This window comes from Neolamprologus multifasciatus, chromosome 1 (assembly GCF_963576455.1).
Source record: "Neolamprologus multifasciatus chromosome 1, fNeoMul1.2, whole genome shotgun sequence".
Taxonomy (NCBI): domain Eukaryota; kingdom Metazoa; phylum Chordata; class Actinopteri; order Cichliformes; family Cichlidae; genus Neolamprologus; species Neolamprologus multifasciatus.
The window spans coordinates 31,347,485-31,371,402 of NC_140439.1; the positions used below are offsets into that span (position 1 = coordinate 31,347,485).

Sequence of the window (23,918 nt, forward strand, 5' to 3'; positions counted from 1 at the left end):
AAATGATAAAAACATTCAGCAATTTCTCGCTACGGATTTCCAAGATGGAAACTCTACACTTCAAGACTGATGTATTCTTGAAATTCTTATAGAGACCAACCTGCCTTCAGACTGACTGTGCATCAGAGCGACAAAAACTGGTAACAAAGAGTGCAAGACAGGGCAAAAAATAAAAACAACACCATTTGCAAGCATTAATTATATCATTTTTGGCAAGGCATGACAACAGTGAGCATAAACTGCCCATCAGACATCTGTGTTACATATCAAGTGACCTACTAATGCTACTACATCTGCTATTTACAACACCGTTCCAAAAAAGCCGTGATGCTTTGTAAAATATATGTAAAAAGAGAATGCAGTCATTTACAGATCTCATTTTATCCACAATAAGAAAGAAATCCCAAAGAAATCATATCATGTGTCCAAACTGAGAAGGTGTTCCATCAAGGGCGTAGATTTGGTTGTGGCATTGGTGGGGACGGATGAGTCAACCACCGAACCCTGCCCTGTTTCTTTTTTTTTCCTTTTCGTCTTTGCTTCTTGATAAAAAAAAAAAAAAAAGGAGAAATATACTTGCCTACATATGCTATTCTACATGCTTTTAAACCATTTAAAATTACAATTCATAGTTTTATATGTGAATTATATAATGTTAAGTTACTATTAAGTTAGTATTTTTTACTTTAGTTTACTTCAACCATATTCCATATAAATCAGATATCATACAAAAATAAAAATACCTTAAAATACAGTCATGACAATAAAAGAATATGACTTTAAGGACTTAACATCATTACTTCAGTTACAGTACACCAACATCTCTGACACATTAGCACTAAGGGAACACTGAATGACCTGGTGGTTTTTGTCCATAAAACTACTCGTCTAAGATGACCACAAAGTAAAAGATCTCTTAGCAAAATTATGCAACATTTTAGGCACTATTGCCCCGATCAAGTCAGTGAGCTGGGATGTTTTACTCTAAACATGAACTACTGTTACAGCAACAGACATGGACTACTGCTGTCCCACACAACAACTCAATGTCCACTATGTGAAGGAGCAAAAACACATGCCTTCTCCTCTTATTAACTGAGATAAACTGCTGGCATATTTGTTTTACATCTATACTATCCAGTCCCTCCTGGTGGCCATGGTAACACGTTATTCATGGTTACATACAATTTTAGACTGATGTGGGCCAAAGCCTAAAACGATGTGCCGGGAGTTTGCTGTTCTCCCAGGTTCAGATATTGGAAGTTTGCACAGCTACATTCTCGCCTGAAATTTTTTTTAAAGTTTATTTTGCAACCCAGAAAGAGTAATAAGAGGGGCATGTATTACCTTGCATAGCCTGTAACGTTATTATGCTGGACAGATTTTATGAGTGAACTTGACTTTAAGTGACTTACAGGTTTCTTTGAAAAATACTTTCTTATATCCAGGTTATTTTTGCTGCCATCGTCCTCCTTGCAGGTCCTCGCAGCGCAGGATTGCCGCTGCTAAAACTAAACAGAGCTCCCTGAAAGGCACAGCCAATCACATTGGCCATATTTGTCACATGATATAGGACCCCAGTAGAGAACGTAATTTAACTCTTTCTGCACCGCTGGGTGAATGAGACGTTGACAGATCGCTTTTTTTTATTTATATTGGTTCTTTTGTTTTGTTTTTGTTTTGTCCCCACCAAAAATTATTGGTGGGGACAATTCAATAATCGCTGGATATTGCTGGGGACATGTCCCTTCCGTCCATGCCAAATCTACGCCCTTGTGTTCCATCTTAGGAAAAATATTAGCTCATTTTGAATGTGATGGCAGTAACACGAATCAAAACAGTTTGGATGGGGCAACAAAAGGCTGAAAAAGTAACTGTAATTAGGTTAATTGACAACAGGTCAGTAACATGATTGGGTATAAAAATAGCATCTTAAACAGGGGATGTTTCTCAGAGGTAAAGATGGGCAATTTCAGAATAACCTAAAATTGTGAAACGCTGACTGTCAAATAATTTACAGTACATAATATCATAAAAGTATGCCAAGAATTGGGAGAAATCTCTGTGCGCAAGGCACAAGGCTCAAAATCAATATTAGATGTCTTAGGACTTCAGGGCTGCTGAGCAGCTAGAATAACAAACAAGAATGGTACCATATTCCTCTTCCAAAAGCCCAGCACACACAGAAGAACATATTCAGCACGCTGCTTGTACGCTCACAGCAAGTTACTCTAGAGGATAACAAACTAGATGCTATTTGGTGTTTTAGATATCATCTAAAATGACTCTGAAATCTCAGATCTTTCAGAAATGCATACATTTTGGGTATTATGTTAATCTCCATAAGTATAGCTGAATATAGTCATTGATGTAACATCTGCAAGATGTTAAACTATAATATGCTTCTAAATGCTTCAATATAGTCTTATATAATACAGTATTAATAAAGACATTACAAAGACTTCAGGGTTTATGGACTGATAAGAATGTCCTGCATGGAAAATTTGCTGGCCAGAAACTTTTTTCTTTTGAGGCAGTTGTCTTAATGATGCTACTGAGTAGGTTGGTTGTAAAAGCCAGCGTGCATCTGTGTGAGAAAGCTTTTAGTCCATGTCAACTTTCATGTTGTGTTTGAGTCATGTGTGAATTAATTCTGTAGCTACTGGAGCAGCTCAAGATTCGTCTTACCTCTCAGGGTTCTTGGAGCTCGGTCGCAAAGGAATATCCTGAAAAAGATGAGGATAATACTGTAGTTATATTTGTTTGGAAATGTTCTCACAAGACAATGATTCCTTAGTTTTGATGAAAGACATGTAAAATCAATTTTTAAATCTCTTGATTTCTTAAAGCTTTTTTAAAAATTCAATGCTTTGAAAGTAAAAATAAGCTTTTCTGATGTTTGATTTCCTTTACTTATCACATTCAGAAATAACATTAAAATCCCCTTCTGCTAAATCGCGTAATACACACTCATTGCCTTTGCCGCATGCTGACCAAGCAGGTATGTGTGCATGGTCAACCTCACAATAATCCCATTCTAAGCCACAAAGAAAACAACAACTTTATACTCTTTCATTGTCATCTTGATAATAATGTAAATAAACCACGGTGTACAATCCAGCGACCTTACCTTGAAACGTGGTTTGCCATTGACAATCGTGTCTGGTGTGAAGCCCTCTCGGTTCTGCAGGTGGGCGAAAGGTTTGACAGCCCCCCAGGATTCAAGGTAGCGGGTCATACGCACAGATGCTCGCATCTTCAGACCATCATTCACCCGAGGTTTGGGGGCCCTTTGGTTGTTCAGGGAGGAGTCCTTAGACTTAAGATGTAGATGAACATGCAAAGATTTGATAGTGAATATCATGTACGAATAGCTCAAAGAATCCATCCCATCGGCTCAAAAAGAGATGAAAATTGCAACAGAAAATACATTTATGCAGTATTCTTTATAGTGACAAATCTGACCTAAGATGAGACACCAAGGAGAAAAAAGGAAAAACGTTTGCTGAGGTCGTGAGAAACAAACACCCAAAAGTATAGTGGGTATTAGTATTTTTTTAGGGTACCGTGGCTAGCATTTGGTGAGTATAATATAGCTTAAAAAATTACTTTTGGGTTAAAATATCAACACATATTGTTCTTTGACATATGGCAAGCAACATCCAATTTAAAAAAAAACAAACACATTGTTTAAAATACAAAGTGAAATATATAAAAATGATTTACATGATTAATATGATTGTTTTATTAGTAAAATTCAAAATCCTAACAGCAGTTATCTGTATGAGTAGACATTTGAAATACTAAAGATTTCTCTCCGTCCTTCACAAACGGTGTTTTTTAGGAATATGGACTTAGAGCTTACCCGTGGATCAATGACTAGGTAGGTCCGGACGTTGAGCTCTTTTAAGTAGGTGTCCCTGAGGTGACCGTTTCCTTCTTCCACTTCATACGCCTTGTTTAGGTGCTTCAGAGTCGCCTCTGTTATGTGGACACGTCTGGCCAAATGTAAAAAATAAATGAATGAATCTGGTAACTTCAACTTTAAGAGTCGATATTAAATGTGAAACAAGAAAAGGTAAAAAGGGTTGTGCTCCTTACCCTGGAAGGCCTCCTGACTCCATATGATTGGCTAGAGTGACATCATGTGACCATACATCAAACTGCCACTTACGAAGTCCAATCACACCACAGAGCACGTTGCCCGAGTGAACCCCAACTCTCATGTTGATATCCACTCCTGTGGCCTCTCGTACCTGCCTGAAGGAGTTTTGCAGAAATACAAAAACTCGTTTTCATTCTTTTATTTAATTATTTCTATATTTTCAGTAATTCCAAACACAATAACACTGCAAGGGTGTATGTGTGTGTCTCTTAGTGGATCTCTACCATACGTTTCTGTGTTTTAAACGGTAAAAATGTTCACCTTAGACCTTCCACGCAGTTTAATATACCTTCCACTGACACATTACATTAACTCTTCATAAATAATTAATGCATAAATCCTGGTTATTTAAACATTACACAATCTATCTTGAAAATAACTGTACGTTAAAAACAGCTAAAAGTGACTGTTATAAGAAAAACTTACTTGATGGCTTCACACATGTCCAGACCCATTTTGACACAGTTCTTTGCATGTTTAGGCAGTGACACCGGCAGCCCAGACACACAGTAGTAGCAATCTCCGAGGATCTTGATTCTCATGCATTCGTTTTCCTTTAAAGAATGAGAAAAACGGATACGTCATTCACAAAAAAATAAATAAATAAAAAAATCAATGTGCCACTTTGCACAAAACAGCTTTGCCTATTAGGGTTTAAGTGCCTCAGTCAGACCTAAATTAGTGAGTGTTTCCTTTTTCAGCTGTCAGACCCTGATTTTCTGAGATGAAGATTATTTCACTATAGTGCCAACAGTGCTTTAAGAAGCATATACTGAAGTGCAAGTTGAATATAAATGGGCCCAGAAATGCCCCTGTGGTCAAGCTTATACTGGAGAAAGCACAAAAACAACATCTTTCAGAACATAAAACAGCCATTTGTACTGGAAATGTGGAGTATGGTATTGCCAAACACTATCATGAGGTTAAACATGGCTCCCCTAGCATCTTCATATAATTGGTCTTGAGCATGTAACTCTTCCTGCCAGAGGGGGCGATCTTTCTAAGCTTTGTCAGAGAGGAGTTCAATCTTAAACTGCAAACAATGATATATACAAAGATACAGAATGTTTATGATGAAACTTGTAGCCTCAGTTGTAAACGCACTACTCTGTTTTAAGAATTATACTTACTGTTGCATATTTTTAAGAGGGTGATATGAGATTAGAAAGTGATTTACTATGTGATTGTTTTAAGCCAATCATCTGACAGATTGCAGCATGTACAGCAGCTTTCCCCAACCTTTTTTGGACCACTGACCGGTTTATGTCCGACAATATTTTCACGGCCTTTAAGGTGTCGCGGATAAATACAACAAAATAAAACCAGTACCAGTACCAAAAAAAGAAGATTTATTCATAACAAACGGGAAAAGACCCAGGGAAACTGAGTTAATGATTAAAACGATTAAAAAAATAACTCTAAAAACCAATAAAAACCCTGAAAACCATATATTTCACACCCGAGCCTCAACTCTCGCGGCCCGGCACCAAACGACTAACGGGCCGGTACCGGTCCGTGGCCTGGGGGTCCGCTGATGTACAGTATATGATCTCTATTTTGTTTCCACAAGGCTGAAATGTTAGCATGTTTGCTAGCATGGCTAAATAAATTGGTGTGTTTGAGATTTGTCAACAATGGAAGTTTTGTGTTTGTGCAACCTATTACCTTTGGGCATTCGACACTTGGATATAAAAGCTATTTTTATTTAATGTCTTAACTCACCTTGGCAATTTGGTCAAACTTGCCAAACAGTTCATTGAGCATAATGACCAGCTCCTTGGGAGAACAGTCACTGGCCAGTCGGGTGAAACCGACAATGTCTGCATACAGAATGCTGAAAGATATTAAGTGAACGAACATTTAACACAAAAATATTCACATGTAATGAAAGAATACCCATTCAACATGTGCAACAAGCATTTATCAAACAAAATAGGTTTTAGAGCTGGCAAAGTTTCCATGCATACATGCTTCTGACTTTATCAATGACACATCTGATGTCAAACTTTTTTTTAATACTACAGTGGTCCTGACTGAATAACTCAAAATTCTAATTGTTTGGTGATGTTTTGATTGTAGAAACTACAAGAATCCCACTAATTAAGCCAGACCTTCCCAAAGTGTGGGGCCCGCTCCCTAGGGGGGGCGCAGAGCCATGGCAGGGGGCGTGCGGTATGAAAAGGGGGGGAAAAAAACAAAACGCTTGGACACTGTTAGCATGGGGCGCCTACAGAAACGCAAAGCAGGAGATGAAGCATCGCTGAATATGTTTCCAAGCCAACTTCATTCTAAGCCAAAGACTAGAAAATATGATGAAGCATATCTTCCCTTTGGCTTCACCTGCACAAGTGCCGAGGTAGGTCTCCCCTGCAGAATTGGTTTTCCCTTTGTCGGGAGCACACACTGGGCTGTTCAAATCACGGACAAACAGTATCCCACATTCTTGATTTTTAGTTCACAAACACTTGTTGTAATGACTAACTACTCCTACCCTTTTGGAGATGTTAGCTCTTTATACAGTAAAGTTACAGCGGGATACAAATAATATCAGGCCGTACCTGCTATGATTTGTCCTCCGGTTCAAATCACAGACAAACAGTATCCCACAATTGTTCATGTTTTTAAACCCATTTTGCACAGAGAGGCATTTTTTGATTTGATTGCAATGTTGAATATTATTACACAGGGAAAAAAAAAACCAACTACACGTAAAATAATCACACCGTGACGCCTCGGCCTTTCTAAATGGAGGGACAGTAACTGCCTGTATATATGTAAGCTGTAAAACCTGAAGATAGTCAGATTAACAGTATTTTGTCTCTATCTGCCATTCTGCAATTCATCTCATGTAAACAATAACGTGGCGCACAGCGTGACGTGAAAAAGGGCACACACCTTTGACGTTGCATGACGAGCTCTGTATTCCTCGTCCACACGTAAACGCAAAAAAGGAGTTTTAAAAAAAATCTCAGTTTTCGGTGATTCGAAACGCCGTTTACGTGTGGACGAAACAGCTGCGTTTTCAAAAATACCCGTGTAGGTGCGGACGTAGCGTAAAAGAGTTAGTAGTTTATTTTCTTACTACCTGTAATTTATTGCAGATTACTTGTATTTGCTTAATTATTTACTAAATGTTTGAGGTGTGAAATAAACCGCAATGGAGCAAAATATGGGTGTGTGTGGTTGGAGGATGTGTGCGTGTGCGCGTGCACGCTCGGGGGGGGGGGGGGTTGTGGCACGAACATTTTTCTTGTAAAACAAAGGGGGGCCTAGCAAAAAAGTTTGGGGACCACTGAATTAAGCCATCCTTTAAATTCTAAAAGAGGAGATTCCTAAAGAAAACCACCCGGCTTAGCTTACTTTGGGCCAAACCCATGTGATTGCGATTCACATGCCCAGGCTGATAAAAAGAACAAATACTGGCAGAACAACAAATCCTGTCTTTCATCATTCAATACAGTGGCTTTTGTCACTCAACCAATTAACAATAGATGCTGACAAGGACTTCCTGAAGGCTCTGTTAACAATCAACCAATGTGCAGTGGACTGGAGGATACTAATGGCCATAAAGCTCAAACAGTTTTAGTCCTTCAAATTTGGCCCCAAAACGGCAGCTTTTCTCAGCGCAGCCCATTATGATCCATTGTGACCATTATGGGCTGTGCTGATCGGGATTGATCGGGCAAAAATATCTGTACTATCACCCATTGAACTTCAGTAGACCCAATTTAAAGGCATGTTTGGCTCAAATGCTGAAACACAGGCCAGGCATTATTAAAACTACCCATCAGCAAACCACAAAGGAACACTGATATCTTATCTGACCTATCAAAGACCCTGACACCACCAAAATAAAGACTAGAAGCTTGGCATGAATTCAAACAAAGAGAGAGCAATGGATTCATTGTCTTAACGTATCTGTATTCACACCAGCTAAGTGAATACAATCACCTGACCATATTAGAGGTTATGTCAACAGTCGTGATTAATCCTGCACGAAGCATGATGTGATTTGTTTTATCTGGCTTAGAAAAGACTACTGAAGGGAACTATTAAAGAAGCCATCAACTATGTCCAAGAATACCCATGGTTCCGTTTATTTGGAACTGTTAAAGTGTTCCAAATAAAGTGGAGTGGAGCTGATTACTGACACCGTTGAAGCCTGGCCTGAGTAACGCTGGCCGTAAAGTGACCAGCGGATGAACACGGATACTGCACCTGCTTCCACTACGTGACTGAAGTGAGCCAGGTGTTTCAGGAGACTGAGAACACAGCTAATTACTGGGCTGACTCAGGTAATTATAGAGACTTGTATATGACACGGCCTATCATTTAACACCTTTTTGCAGTGGCGTTAAATGAACATGGAAGCAAAGATGATGCCACAATGGAGCTTTGATTGCAAAATTCAAAACCTCTATAGATCTTCAAGCATTTCTTCAAACATCTTAAAAAGAAAATAGTTTAGTTTTGTTGTGTTTAATGCCATTACAGTTTCATTTTGCGTCCACGTGCAGAATATTGTTAAAAAACAACTGCCTTTACAGAGTATTCAGTTTGCTCTTAGGAAAACCTGCAATGCTTTTAGTGACGTGAGATGAGAACGGCGTCCTGTTTCCGTATCAGAAAAATCATTTCGCTTTCAGCTGTCCTGATATCGGTCAGCACTTGCTAAATTAATGAAAACCTCATAAAGCAGAGCTACTTCATATATATATAAGTTTATTTACTTAGAAAAATGAAGAAAGGTTGATTGTATTTCGGTAACTGCAAGTACTGTTGTTTTCTTTTTTCAATAAAAATATTTTCAAAAAAAAATAAAAATAAAGCAGAGCTATATTTGGGTCACTGCTCGGAAAACAAACATAGTAATCTCCAGTATTTAGAGAATTTGTCTCGAATTGCTTTTTTCCCCTGCTTTTTTCTTGCCTTGTTTGTTTTATGAAGGATTTACATTTAGATTAAAAATATTTAGATTAAAAATACAATACATTTCTTTTAATTACTTTAAAAAGTCCTTTCTAATTCAAAGTCAAGGTGATAAATACAATAAAATACTTCTGTTTAAAACGCGGGTCTTTTACAAGACACGCATACTGGATGTGAGTCACAATCCATCTGAAGTGATTCATTTTAAGCTTACACAAATGTAGTCTTTTATTTAGTCTGGAAATCTGTCAGTGTTAATAATTATAAGCAGAGCAAATTCAGGCCACAGACACTTATTTCCAAAATGTCAGATTGGACAGCCAATATCTGCTGCCAGAACAATGAGTGCATTTTTTGACTAAAATGAGGCTTCTACAACGAGGTTATTATTTTAAATAATATTGCGATCCCAAAGATGGTTGCGGTTGTACCTGACATTTTCATGCCTCTTGACATAGAGGCTTTTGAAGTTGTTATCTTTGACCAGTCGTTGTTGCTCTTCTTTGTCTTTACAGTCTTGCAAGCGCTCCATTATTGCCAGTTTCATCTTCATGGAGATGTAGACTGGCAACACAGACTGCAGCAGGTTCTCCTGCAAATACAAACAGACACACACACACACACACACACACACACAATTAGTTACATAAGTGCAATTTAGGAGAGTCAGGAAATTAAGCTTATTTGACTGCTGCACTCAGTATACAGCCATGAGTGGTCAGGTCCTGTAGTGAACAAAGGTCTACCAGAAACAGAAAGGGTAGAACAGAAGACATCCACAAATATGATGACCAGAACACAGGAAGCAAAATCCCCAATTAAAACATTTTTTTCCTGTGACCATCTTTAATTCTGTCTGTAATCACATCATACTTTGAGTCCCAGTCTGTATCAGTCCTATTATTTCCTCAGCACTGTCCCCACACCTGTGAACTTTTACTTAGCATTCAGAGCAGGAGTGGTTTATATAGAGACCAGAATATTCACACTGGGTTAAAAATGGTGCAGTGGCACCAAACACATACAAATCATGCTGCTATTGCATCTAGTCCATGATTAACATGAGACAGCAGAAGAAATATGTGTATAGTTCGACTGCTTCATTAAGACACAAGTCTGACTTCCAAAGAAATGATTAATCCCTTCTCACGCCATATGACGGGCGGCAGGTTACATCATCTGACTGCGCTGGCTGAGACGAGGCTTGTTATATTTTAATTCAACAAGTCACTGCTTCAAATATATTTCCTTTAGTCAGCGAGGTAAACGTCTCATTGGCCTTTTAAAAATCCTTCAAAAGACTAGAGCAAGAGTACTTAGTCTTTTTTGCTAATTGACTTAGGGGACAGACATTTGTAATTGTGATGACAATAATCATGAGATCTGAGTAAGATATTTGTACAGAAAGAATTAAAATGAAAAGTTGATGTGCAGTTCTTTGTGCATGAATAAATTAGTTGACCTATTTATGCATTTGTATGCCATATACATACGCATACTATTACAGTGATGGATGCTCATGTCAAACCTTTTTGCAACTGACAGCTAATCAGAAGAAATTTTACAAGAAAGGGGAGGAGCTATCTCTCTCTCATCTATCTATCTATCTACATATCTATATCTATATCTATCTCTCTATATATCTATCTCTCTATATATCTCTACAGGGCTCGCAAAATTTCAAAATCCCTGGTAGCCCTTCGGGCAAGGACTCTTCAGTTTTTGGTAGCCCAAAATAAATTTAAGTAGCCCGAATAAAAAAGAGCAATTTTTTTATTGATGTTTTGTTTCCCGTTTTGTTTCCTTTACAATATTATACAGTATAATATTGTAAGTATAATATTGTAACGGAAACAAAACATTAATCAAAAAATTGTTGAAACACAAATTTCAACATTGAATAAAAATTACAATCATCAACTCAAATACTTGGTTCTAATTGAACAGAAATTTCTATGAACTTGTAAGAACTGTGTAGAACATGAATCAGTCTGTGTCAGATCCTGAATTTGAAATTTCCACTGAAGTCACGGGTAAGAGGCAAGTGGAACCAAGATCGAGGCCATTTGCTTTTTAAAGTTTGCAAAGACTGCTAAATTGTGCCTGTGGTAGTTCACTCTTTGCAACATAGTCTGTTCTAAACAGATTTTTCAGGTTTATTTTTAGTATGTTATTTGCAATTGGTGTTTGTTCTGGGAAAGATATTACAGACTGAGCAATAATGCATTTCTTGCATTTCTCATGGGTTCTAATGGGGACCTTTCTTAAAATGACTGGTCCCAGTAACAAAGGCTCTTGTCGACTCAGAAATCGAGGGAAAACCAACAACACACCCGGCAGAACATTATGTTATTTACATAATTTAAGTGGTCCGCAGGTGCGCATTCGCTGTCAAAATAAAAGACGCGCACCAGATAAGAAGTTGCAGCGCGCGTTTGCGTCCATATAAAAAGCACTGTTTTTGTCCGCTAGAGTGGGATTTTCACAGCGCATTCTGCACCACATCTCTGTGCGTTCATCATTTGTTTGAAGCCAGCTCACCTCCTGCAACCACTTTTCCGAGAATACGCGCTTCTTTTGTGGTTCGGACTCCTTCTGACATTTCTTTGGAGGTGGAGGAACACCAAAGTAATTGCTTAAAGGAGCTTGCTTCTTCGACATTTTTAAGAGTTCTAAACAAATGTCTGTCCTCCTCCAGAAAATCTTATGTACGCAAACACGCGTTGCAACTTCTTATCTGGTGCGCGTCTTTTATTTTGACAGCGAATGCGCACCTGCGGACCACTTATGTGCACCTCTGGTTATTTAGCTCGTCATATTGCAGCCACAGAAATTATTTTGTCCATGAAACCAAAAAGCTGCTCTTTCTTTTTGCCTTATAGTCTGATTTGTCATAACTTTTCCGTTTTGTGGTAAGCTTTTCTTGGGCTGTCACTTCTTCACCCTGACCTGTCTTATTTGGCTCAGCAGAACTAAAATATATATCCTGCTGCTTTTACACACGCACTCACATAACGGTCAGCGATTCTCTGCGCGATCAACCTCTCACATGTTTAAGCTTGCTGCGGGAGATTTCACTTGTCATGTTTGCATAGTAAGCTAACGATTGATAAGACGACGTCAGAGGAATTGGTGCGCAAATTATCGTCACTCACCAATCAGTACTGTCGCTCTCTATACACAGTTCGCGCGATTGCAAAGTGAAAGCAAAAAACAAGCGCAAATTCTGGCTCAGCGATGCCAATGACATAATTACCCAGCTACATTTCCGAAAGAATGCAAAAGCATTGACATATATTTTTCCTTCCTATGATAGCCCGACGGGCAGGGCAGAGATAGATTTTGGTAGCCCGACTGGAAAAATCGCTAGCCCCGGGACGTCGGGCTAGCGGTTTTGCGAGCCCTGCTCTATATATATCTATATCTCTATCTCTATCTATCTATATATCTCTCTCTAGCTATCTATATATATCTATATCTATCTATATCTCTCTCTATATATATCTCTCTATATCTCTCTCTCTAGCTATCTATATATATCTATATATATTTATTGAGTTATTAATGCTTGTAATTCAGCGGGGTTGATCTTTTGTAATGTAGATGTAGAGCAACAGGAACGAGGGCTGCATGTGTGAACAGTTAAATTTGATTGATTAAATTGTAAACTGATTTTTTTTTTTAAGGGTTTTCAATCCACACTCCAGCTGGGCCACATAAGAACATTCACATTCTTGTTTTTAAGCCATTCCTGTCTTCATTTGGCACATGGTTCAAGTCATTGTATTGCTACAGCACTGATTGTCTTCATAATCTACAATATTGCTCTATTTTGGGACCCTTTTATTTACTTCAGCTAATCAGGACCTGGCGAACCTCCACTCGCTTGGCACAGAGATACCACAACCACACTTCATGGCATGCAAGGTATGTTATATACCAGCTGATTTGTGTCTAAATTTAGTGCTTTAGTAGTTTACATGTGACAAATGTCTCTGACTTTTTGGAAAAGCCAAGTGTGTTGTCACAAGACTTATTTCCCTGGAGGGTTTGTGGACACTCTCCAAGCTGTCAAAACACATCAAGGACCTGAAAGAATGAAAATTAATTTTGAGTCTCATTTTTTTTTTAGTCCAAATACTCACGCTTTTTTTTTTTTAATTAATTTAAAGGGAAATTAAGAAGTAAGAACACACACATGCATTTTAATGAGTGTAAACAGTAGACAACATACAGTTGTGTCTTCTTAATTACTCAAAAAGCTTACACATAAAGATTACGGTCACCCGTTTACACAAACTCTCATGATAATCATTCTTTTGCTGCTACACACAAATATATGGGAAGTTTTTTATTTGTTTGTTTGTTTCAGTATCTGGATTGCGGACACCTCGACATGTAGAAAGGAGAAGCCGGAGCAGTAACAGATCGTCTGATTAGTGGATCTCTGATGTACCTCCTGAGTCACTACCACTCCGAAGTAAAAACAAATAATCCACATGTAGTAATATTTAAACACAAACAATGTGGGAGAGATCACGAGGGTTAAGAACCCACCTAAGGCAAAGCATTTTATGTGTTAGTCCTTAAAGATGCATTTGTGTGTGTGTGTGCGTGTGTGTGTGGGCTCATGCTTCCTCGTCTCTGCTACAATATCACCTGCTTTTTAGTCACAGTGGAAAAAAAGAAACACCGCTCATAAAGGGACCTTTGCACAGAGGACAGTATGTAAAGTGCTTCTGGAAATGTCATTCTTTATATAATGTGTACATGTGAATGAAAATGTATATGAACGATTCCTAGTATAATACTTATTTTAATATGTATAAACATTGTTATTAAACCAATTGTATTAATGTTGGTTTCACATGGGAGCATAAACAAACAGTTTGAATATCATTTAGATGTCCTTCACACTCTGCCAAGAAGCATTTTGGGGGAACATACTGGGCTTTTCCCAGTGGAATTGACACAGTGTGCGATTGTCATTGGTTCCTCTTTTTCTCTCGCTCCCTCCCTTCCCCTCTCCTCCCAGCCACAGTTCAAAACAAGAAGAGAAGGTTTGAATGTTAACGACTATATCATTCCTTTTTTTTCCTGCTAGGCAACACTGAAGCCTCCCTGTCAGCATGTTTTATGTCCTCTACTAAGCAACAGTCAAAACAAATGATAAAAAGGGGGAAATTGTTGCAAAAAGGCTCCTGAAGTAGAAGAAGTCAGCACAGACGCGTGTAATTTAAAAGCCATCACAGGAAAATCTAATTTGAGAAGGATTTGGTAGTCACATTGAAAACATTCATGGGAGAGTCAACGTAAGGGCAGCCAAAGGCAAAGCTCAGAAATTAAATGCAATAAAATAATAAGAGTACGGCAATAACGATTACGATGAGCTATTTTCATTTGTCTGTAATGTTTGTTTACATTCTGTGAGGGTTCAAAATCTCATGATAAAGCACCACGTTACCCAAGACACGCTTTATCCACTGATTACACTGCAGACCTATTTGCAGAAACAAATTTTCATACAACACATATTAAAGCATGCATGCCACACAATGAAAGCCACTGTTTTACCTGTTGTCTCTTTTCTATCTCGAGCTTCATCCGCATTCCCAGGGACCTCAGGGTGTCCTGGAAAGTCTGCCTCAGGGTTTTCTCCATTAGGACTTTATGAAAGGCTCCAACCACACTGCCGCACAGAAACACCACTAGGTTGGACAGCAGCTAGAGAAAGAGGCACAGCAGCAGATGTTAGAGCTCAAGTTGAAACACTTGCTATGCACGAACACACACAGACGCAGGCATGAATCTGAACCTCTGTGTGCCTGCTGGAACGGGACATTACAAATTAATGATACTCAAGTTCCTACGTCAATGGCTTTGGCTTTCTACTGGTCCATTTTTTTTGTGTTTAACTTGGCCAGTAATAAACACAATATTTTGACACCATCACATCACACACTGAGATTCACATCTGTAAGTTTTCTGAAGGATTCCTACGTTCTTGTAATTATGAACTGCAACTTGCCATTTTCCTACAAATTATATTGACCTGAAGTCCTGAACACATTCTTCACACTAAAGCAACAGCCACAGATTGATTAACATCACAGAAACAGTAAGAACTAGAATTACATTACTAGAACAATTCAAATGGTTTTACCTGGTTGGCAAGGTAACTGGTCTCTGTGCTGTAAAAGCTGAGGTGTATCGTGATGGTCAAAATGTGGGACAGAGAGGAAATGACACTCAGCACTACAGCGTCCTTCAGCTGGAATGGCAGCATTGTGTATACAGAGAAGATGATGAAGAGGAATAAAGGCACCTGGGAACATATAGGAAAAGTCTGAGTCATTTCAAATCATTCCTAGTTTTTGGAACAATTACATCATCTGGTGTTTAGTCACAGATCCAAAGCTAAAAGACATTTCACAGCTAAGCTGTAGAAGATTTATGAGAAGAAAAAATATTCATCATTTTTTTCTTCTAAATGGAAATATACTACATGCAGAAACAAAAAAACCCCAAAAGCTAATATTGAATGTCCGTGATGTTCTTGATCTCACGCAGCACTGCACAGTCCCTGCAACCACTAATGGAGATTCAAAATCAGTTATGCAAAGAATAACTCTAAACAAACACCAGTAAAGCCAACCTAGGCATAAGTTCACTTAAGATGGATGGAGGCAAAGTGAAAACCTGCCGTATGGTCTGAAAATTACTTTTGGAAAGAATCAGTGACGCACACACCGGTCTAAAGAGGACAGGGACCATATGGGTTGTTAACAGTACACAGTACATAAGTAAGATCTATGAGAGCACCATTAATGCACAACAACATAAAAGATGCCAGGAAAAGGTTGTTAAACTTATGACATATTCAAGAAAAAGACTGTCATAAAATTTCCATATATTTCCTAACAGCCTTGGTTCGTACCAGAGAGTCAGATATAAAAACGATGCCTGCAGTCCAGGCCTGTTACCCACTGATAATGTTTGGGACATTACGAAACCCAGCAACAGAAGGGAGGGCTTCAGGTGTTGAGGAGCAGACCATCTCGATGAAAAAATAAATAAATAAAGGAGAAGGAAAGATCCAACACAGTGGTAAACATACCTCATCCCTGAAATTTAAAATAAGCCTAAGTTCCTGGGTTTGAATCCACTGTGTACGTCTGTGTAGATGCCTCTGGGGGTTCTCTAAAACTACTCTGGCTTCCTTTTACAGTCGAAAGATAGTTAAAGTGGCAATTCTATATTGGTCGCAGGTAAAATGTAAGTCTGAATGGTCCCCGTGAATGGTGCCTGTGCTAAGCTGCAGCCCTCGATTGGACAAGCAGGAAAAAGTGGAAAAATTGATTTTTAAATTTTCATTTCTACCATTCAGTGTATTGTGTTTGTAGTTTTTCTAGCAAATATATGGTTTTCAGGACTAAATTATTTAAGTATTTGTGCACATTTTACACAGCTTCCCAAGATTTTTGCTTCTGGAAAAGGTTTGCATTACTTCAGTTTAAACTCTGCTGTAAAGTGAAGTTACCTGGTCCCAAGGTAAGACAATAGGTCCGCTGAAGATGAAGGTGTAGCCCAAAGTGAGGTGTGTTGCCCATACAATCAGGCCTAGCAGACGCCTCCATCGCTGTGCGAGTACGTCTGTACACACCAGCACAAACACAGCTAGGAACACACACAGGCTGGCGCTCACCACACTCACAAAGACATAATGTTTCTCGGCTCCCTATAACAGAAGCCAGGGAGAGAAAAATAAAAACACAATTTGTTAAACTCTTACAGGGTTGCTCAGTGTCTTTCAAGCCTGGTTGAAGATGTTCAACACCTTATCCTCAACCAGGTTTCCAAGGCTTAAATTACAACATATTGTTTAGATAACATCTCGGAAGTTTGCTCGACTGAAGCAGAGGTTTTTCCACAGAGGACTGCTGTATAACATAAGTTATATCACAAGTATTTACAGTCAGATTTAACAAGAGACAGCTGCTAGTATTTAAACACAATATAAGGCAAGTTTCAGTCAGTAGCTACATTTGTGCATGGGCCACAGGTGTATCAGTGGCAGAAGAACTATGTTAGCCATCTAGTATGAAGAAGCACAACTAATAATAGCACTTCCTGCAATAACCACCTTTATTTCCCACAAGATGAAAAGCAAACATTATGGATTTTGCCAATACTGTGAAGTATTTGTAAATTTTGTGTGAAAAATCTATATTTTCACCTGCTTGCATGTACTGTAGAGTCTACTTATATACTTTTTTAAAAATATTTTAATGAGCAGCTCCATATTTTTTGTTTTTTTGTATTGTTGGTGGACTCGTACACTGCAGTTGAAGCTGAAGGTAAAAAATAAAAAAATCAACATAAAATGCTCCTGAGAACAAAAGCCTATGTGAGATTCCTGCGTGTTTTTATTCACAGTTGTCTCTGCTTCATGTGCTGTTGCCTCCAGGTCAACATCTTCCTAATTGAGTTACTGCACAGTGAGAAGCTGGCACAAAGGGGGGGAAAAAAGAATGCATTTGTGAAAAGAAGAGCGTTTTTGTGTCCATGTTTGTGTATCCAAAGCGTAGGTAATTACATGCATGAGAACAGCAGTTCGTCCATGTGTGCACATGATGTGTGATTGCCTTGGCGTTAACTGGGAGAGAGAGTAGGTGTTGGAGGGAGGACACAAGAGAAAGTAAGGGGTTAAAAGAGCGCTCAGGAGTGAGACAGACGCACAAAGTCAGAGTCAATAGATCTCTGAGCGGAGAAGGCCATCTCTGCATTGTATGTTGATCTTTCTGGTTACCATGGCAGCACTGGAAAAGGCCAGATCTCAACTAAAGCATTTTCCGCTCCCCGTGTAGATGAGAGTCTTGACAAAACCTTTCTGACGGCAGCAAAAGCACAATTACTTCGTTTCAGCTGCAGAGAAATCCACGTGAGCAGATACGGCTTTAATGTTTAACATGTGGCACACCAAGGAGGGGGGGGGGGGGGGGGGGGGCGCGAGAACCACACAAAACTAGCCAGGGTGTTTAACGTTCTGTGGGACTTTGCACTGATCATTCTGACTTTTATTTCTGTGATTCAGCATCATCACTGACATTCGAAAAAGGGGCGTTTTGCAGTAAGTTTAATAAAAATGAAAACCTGCAAGCAACTATATGGAGACAGCAAAAGCAGGTCTCAAGGCTACAGTGAATGCATTTATAGGAGTTACATATTTATGTCTAAGAGTGTTATTATACATGCTATAGCCATTGTATTTGGATAAAATTTAAAGAACCTTCCAGGCAATCGGGACCTGAGACAGGTGTTAGAAGACACACTTTTAATGCCAGTTTTCTCTAGTTTTTCCTTCATTTATCATCCAATATCCACGACTAAAGAAGAGTTACATAAGTCGAAAGTGACTGCCGATGGCCACCCCCTAAGCGACACTGTGCCCCTCCTTTGCATTTAATAACAGTGTTATACAAGCTCCAACCCAACATTTTCTCTTAACTCCTTTGTACCCCTGGCAACTGCATGCGCAGAAGAGAGGAAAGAAGAAAAAGGAAAGAAAAAAAAGGAGTGTGTAATGGTATGCCAGGGGATTGCTGAAGGTGTGAATAGATTTTACATATTTTGAAATCCAAATGAGAAGCTACATATTACCAACATGGACGTGCGAGCGTGCGTGTGTGTAAAGTGGATACACGAGCGATGGAACCAATGTTTGAGAGAGACATGAAAAAAAAAAAAAGGAGTGTGCCAAAAAGACTGCAGCAACGAAACAGAAGGAAGGTTAAAATGATTTTTCCAGCAGCAGAAAGCAATATAAGCTACGGTGACAGAAGCTGTAGCAGCTGCCTGCCATCGTGCCAAAATCAACAGCATGCCGCTGAACAGCAGAACTCAATGAATACACGTCTTTTCTTGTCACGGTAGGAAGCACAATTGCGGTCGTTGTACTCTGACAGCTGCATTGTTTTAAACACTTTACTGCGTGTCTTAGTTTTCTCTTGATTTGTTTTATTCTATTCAAATCTCCAACAAAGTTGATGCAAGTTTTAACTGCTGGGTAAAACAATTAACAGAGAGAACGTGCCTCAGAGGAAAAAAGGAACTAAACGCAAGTATTTCTGAGCCCTCTCTAGCCAACCTTGACCTCGCGTCCCTCTGTGGATAAACGAGACACTGAGACAACATACACTTCACGTCGTTTCCTGCACAAAAAAATTATAACCTTATATAATCTTGAAACTGAAATTTGCATTCCCTATATTCATGCCTACTTCAGATACATCCTCCTTCACATCAAAACAGTTACACAATCACTCACTCAGTCACACTCCTCTACATCTGTACCCACAGTGCTTTATTCAAGCAGCTATCAAAATAGAGGAGTGTTGTTTTTTTTTCTCCCACATTTTCACTGGTGACCTAAGGTTTCAAACTGAACATCCAGCCACATCCTGCTTCATAACACAGCATGCTACTGCTGCTGTCCTAATGTGCCAAATCTCTCCCCCAAACACCAATCGACTAACTAGAACTTATCATCGTTAAAGCAGGATGTGACAGGTCTGTAGGTCTTTAAAATAACTCTCAAAGAAACATCAATGATGTTTCATCGTTGGTGCATTTCAATACTTGCAACAGCAATTTGTGTCACCTAGCAATAAAAGCTAACAGTGATGCAAAAAGCAGGAAAACTGCAGGTGTGTTTGTGTATGTTGGCTCAGCAGGTTCTTTCCTTGACTAAATAATAAACATCTTCTAAGACGTGCCTCAAAACAATACTTGAACCAAGCTGGATTTTTTTAATCTAGAGCATCTTAATTGTTAACTGCATACTGTCTTGGATGAGTTTCTTTAATTTGCTTTTCTAACATATTTTCATCAATTAAAAGGAAAATGCCAGGTAGAAAAACTGAGTTTATGACTACAAGAGCTGCTGTTTATGTGTAGCATCTTGCTGCCATTGTCATAAAAGACCATGCTGTGAAAGTCAGGTTGTGCATTTTTTTTCAATTTAATTGTTAATACAACAGTTTATGGAGGCTACCAATTTTCAGAAATTCAGTTATTCCTTACACTCACTGCATTATTCCTAGATAGGCAAAGCAGTAAGGCTGATTTAAAAACAACAAGTTCCAGTAAGTTTATAGCATATTTGGTCTTTAAATATACCTTAAAAATACCTTTTTAAAGTATTTTTAATCTAATCTAGTCAAGCTACTTTGCAAGAATTACTTGAACTGGAACTTGCACCGGATTCCACTTCCTGTGCCACACCGGCAACACTTTGCACACAAAATGCACCACGTGTGGCTGAAAACCTGCATGCTGGATTCAGCTGTTGGGTAAAATCTTGGCAAAGGAGCCAATTTTCATTACTCAACAGTGCAACCTAGCAATCATATTTTGGAGGTTTTAAATTATCAAATTACCAAAAGAACTATTGATCATTTCCAATGACTCCTCTTCTCTGCCTCAGAGGTCATGAATATAATCACTGTATTGTTAAAAATCACAGACTGGGATTCATATTTAAAAGGTATAATGCTTTCCAGTGTTTGCAGTCAGTGTAACTTTTAAACAAATGTGTATGTTAAAACTCACCAATCGGAGGGCAAAGAACAGAATAAGGAGAATTACACAGCAGAGCATGGAGAGGCCCAGCAGGAGTACCAGCGGCTGATACTGGCTGATGCAGGAGTATTTGCGGTAGAGTGCCTCATTTCTGAGCTCCTGGTCATTCAACAGGTACTTTCCCTTGGCTGGCATGGCTAACACTTTTTACAGAGGCATAGCAGGTGTTAACAAGGACTCCAGAGGGTAGGAGTATCTGTCTCCACAACTTATTTTTGTGTGTGCAGGTTAGAAGTTTGTTTAAAAAAATGTTCAGAGTTACAGATCTGCTAGTGGCACCTTCCTAGCTGATGAAACTTCTGTCTTTCCGGCGAGGCATCTTGATTTTTGTTGCTTCTCACACTTTCGTTGTGGTTCTCTCTGATAGATTTCTTCTCAGTCTCTCTCCCTCTCTTGCCCCCCCTTGCTAGTCCTTTTGTGGCTTCTATCCTCTGTCTGGTGTTGGCAGGCAGACCCGCTTCATCCTTTGCCAGCTACTGTGCTGCTCCCTTCAGTGAGTAATAAGCCCGGGAAAGACAGACACAGAGGAGGAGGGGAACAGAGTTTAAGAAAGGGGAGGAGAGAAGTTTGGAGGAAGAGCGGGAGGGAAACAGGAGCCGATGACGGAGCAACAAAGGTCAGTCGTGATCCCACCAGGATTTAGGATTTAACTCAGCACAGAGGTCGGGAACTCCAGTCCTGCAAGGCACCTGAAGGATGGGAGAAGGCAAGACAAAGGAAAGAGAAAAAAGAAAATGATAAAGATTTTCAAAATCACACACACAAAATCACAAAACGAACACAGGTTTCATATAAAACATGGCAAAAAATTAAGGCTCAATTGATTTTAAAGCCTTTTTCATATGCTTTACACTACACACAAGGGAACAAATAGTCAGGCACTTTATGGGCTCATAAAGAGATAACCAAATCAGTCACAGAGCACAGGTTTACTCACACCTGACCTCTCATACTTATGTAAAATCTATGCATAAAAAATCCTGTCTGCTATGTGCAGGATCCTGGCTCTCTTCTGATCAACTTTCTGTTAGATCTGAATCAAAGATCCAGATGGTTTTAAATATTTTTCATTTTTCATTCAAGGAGAAATTAACCTTTGACAACTGGGACAGTCGCTGTGTGACAGGTGGGGAGGCTCCAACTCCACTGGGACCCAGAACTGGATAAGCCAAAATTTATGGACGGATGGCTGAATGGATTCTAAGGGAAGGTTGGATATTATTTCTTTTCTTCAAGTAAGCAACGTTTGGTCTCTGTTTTTTTTTTTTTCTTCAAAACAATGCTTTTAGCTTCTCAGAGCTCATAAGTGTCGGGTTTATTAATTCTTTTTCAATTTTTTATAATTGCATTCTTCTGGATACGAACAAAACGTCCTCACGTGTCATTCTGACCTCTTCCCAAAACATTTTCTACTCTGCCAGATGCAGCATGTCTAGCATATTTTTATTTTAACAACTTCTTGTGGAGGTCTACTACATGAATTGTTGAGCTGCTTTTACAACACCTAAAATAAAGTTTTCAATACGGATCAAATTTACGCCTGATCTCTTTAAGATTTGTGATTACACCAGTGTTTCTAAGCTTTACAGGAAGCAGCCATATGGATGACCACACTGGTCACATTAACTGAATAATACAAGCTTCTGAGCTCCTGTACAGTTATGCAAATTATTTCTCTCGCATGCCTGCTCAACAAACAAACTAAAGAGCCAGACAGCTACAGCTCAGCTGCCAGTAACAAAAGCAGACAAAGCACAAATTTATGCTTCCTATAACTGTACCCATGTAAACCAGAACATGGCCTAAATACCTGCTCTACATTTGAAGAAAACATTTGAGCTGAGGTCCTCACAACCATATGCTAAAAACCCAAGAGAGCAATTGACCATCGTTTTGACAAAATTTAACATAATCCTTCTAAAAGCTGACATTTGAAATTAAATTCCTCAAAAAAAAATACAAAAAAAAATCAAAAAATGAAATAAAATACAAAGGGGAGAATTTGCATGTTGTTGTCCATTTCTAAGCAACAGAACGAGAAGGTGCTGTCCTGAAGCTCAATAGAAGCAGTTTGAACTTCACACCACTGTTAATAGAAACCTCATTTCCTCCACTTGCTTATATCATTGCCCCAGTGTGCAGTGTGTGGAAGACACCACTTCATACTTGTCTCTCGCATAGCAACTGAAGCGGATGCCATGTGCCATAAAAGAGCTGAGGGAAGAGTAAGGCAGAGAGGAAAAAAAAAAAAAGACAAGACACCTATAACACTACGTGTAGGTGAAGAGTCAGCCGCAATCCTTCAGCGTTGTAGTAATAAAATGCACTGCCACAATAAGTACTGTGAGGACTGGTCCAATGGAAGTTTACAGCCACTTTGAACTCTCCCTTTCACCCCTGCTGCTGGACACAACATCATCTAGCTGGCTCTCCCCAGCCTCAAATAACACTCAGCCGACACTCTGAGGGCGGTAAAAGCAACAGGGTGAGCAGGGAGGTAAAATAAAGTGCATAGTGGGGGATCAAGCCCTCCAATTGCATCAGTAGGAACCAGCTGGCCTGCAAGAAGGGAGCCCTGAGTAGATGTTTAGTGGCTGTTGACCCTGTAGGATTCATTTACTCCACATAACCACTAAATACCATGTCTGGACCTTAAACATGGGAACAGCTGTAAGCACATCCTTTAAACATGTTACTATAAATGTCTATAAATGGGGAATGAACATGTCAGTTATATATACCTTTATGATCACATGCATGGAAACTTGACATGCGTGGGGAAAAACACTGAACCGATGGTGCAAAACATCAAATAAACTTGTGATAACACCTGATGAAAAGATAGGGAATTCAAGAGGAGTCCAATTTAGCGCATTATGGGATAATTTAACACATGAAGCAGTTTAAAGTGAAGTGAAACAGTCCAGACAGTGTGTCTACGAGGGAACAAGGGAGCTATTATACCTACACTAGATCTCAAGGACACTGCCTATCAATGGACTCGCAGTAAAGTCCTTCTATTTGCTATCTGGCAATATATCTTCCTATATAACAAACTATACAGTGAAGTGGAAAAAAAAAATAACATTCAGCAGTTTTTCTTTTTAAACTGTACTAAAGACACAGGAAAGTAGACCTTTTTTTTGGCTTATCCATAAGATTTGTTCATCGGACTGGTGGTGTG

At 39.1% G+C, this 23,918-nt stretch overlaps 1 protein-coding gene across 2 annotated transcripts in view; it reads right to left on the reverse strand.

Moving 5' to 3' along the window:
* adcy7 (adenylate cyclase 7) overlaps positions 1–23,918 on the reverse strand; it is a 79,288-nt gene that overhangs the window by 16,548 nt on the left and 38,822 nt on the right. For both annotated transcript variants that reach the window (XM_085168517.1, XM_085168508.1), the window contains exons 2-12: positions 20,705–21,423; positions 16,635–16,832; positions 15,258–15,419; positions 14,669–14,818; positions 9,526–9,686; positions 5,888–5,999; positions 4,592–4,719; positions 4,102–4,260; positions 3,866–3,998; positions 3,131–3,319; positions 2,689–2,726 (exon numbers count right to left, since the gene is read on the reverse strand). In XM_085168517.1, the coding sequence (XP_085024643.1) occupies positions 2,689–2,726; positions 3,131–3,319; positions 3,866–3,998; positions 4,102–4,260; positions 4,592–4,719; positions 5,888–5,999; positions 9,526–9,686; positions 14,669–14,818; positions 15,258–15,419; positions 16,635–16,832; positions 20,705–20,869 (1,595 nt within the window). In that variant the 5' untranslated portion in view covers positions 20,870–21,423. The remainder of the gene's footprint in view (positions 1–2,688; positions 2,727–3,130; positions 3,320–3,865; positions 3,999–4,101; positions 4,261–4,591; positions 4,720–5,887; positions 6,000–9,525; positions 9,687–14,668; positions 14,819–15,257; positions 15,420–16,634; positions 16,833–20,704; positions 21,424–23,918) is intronic.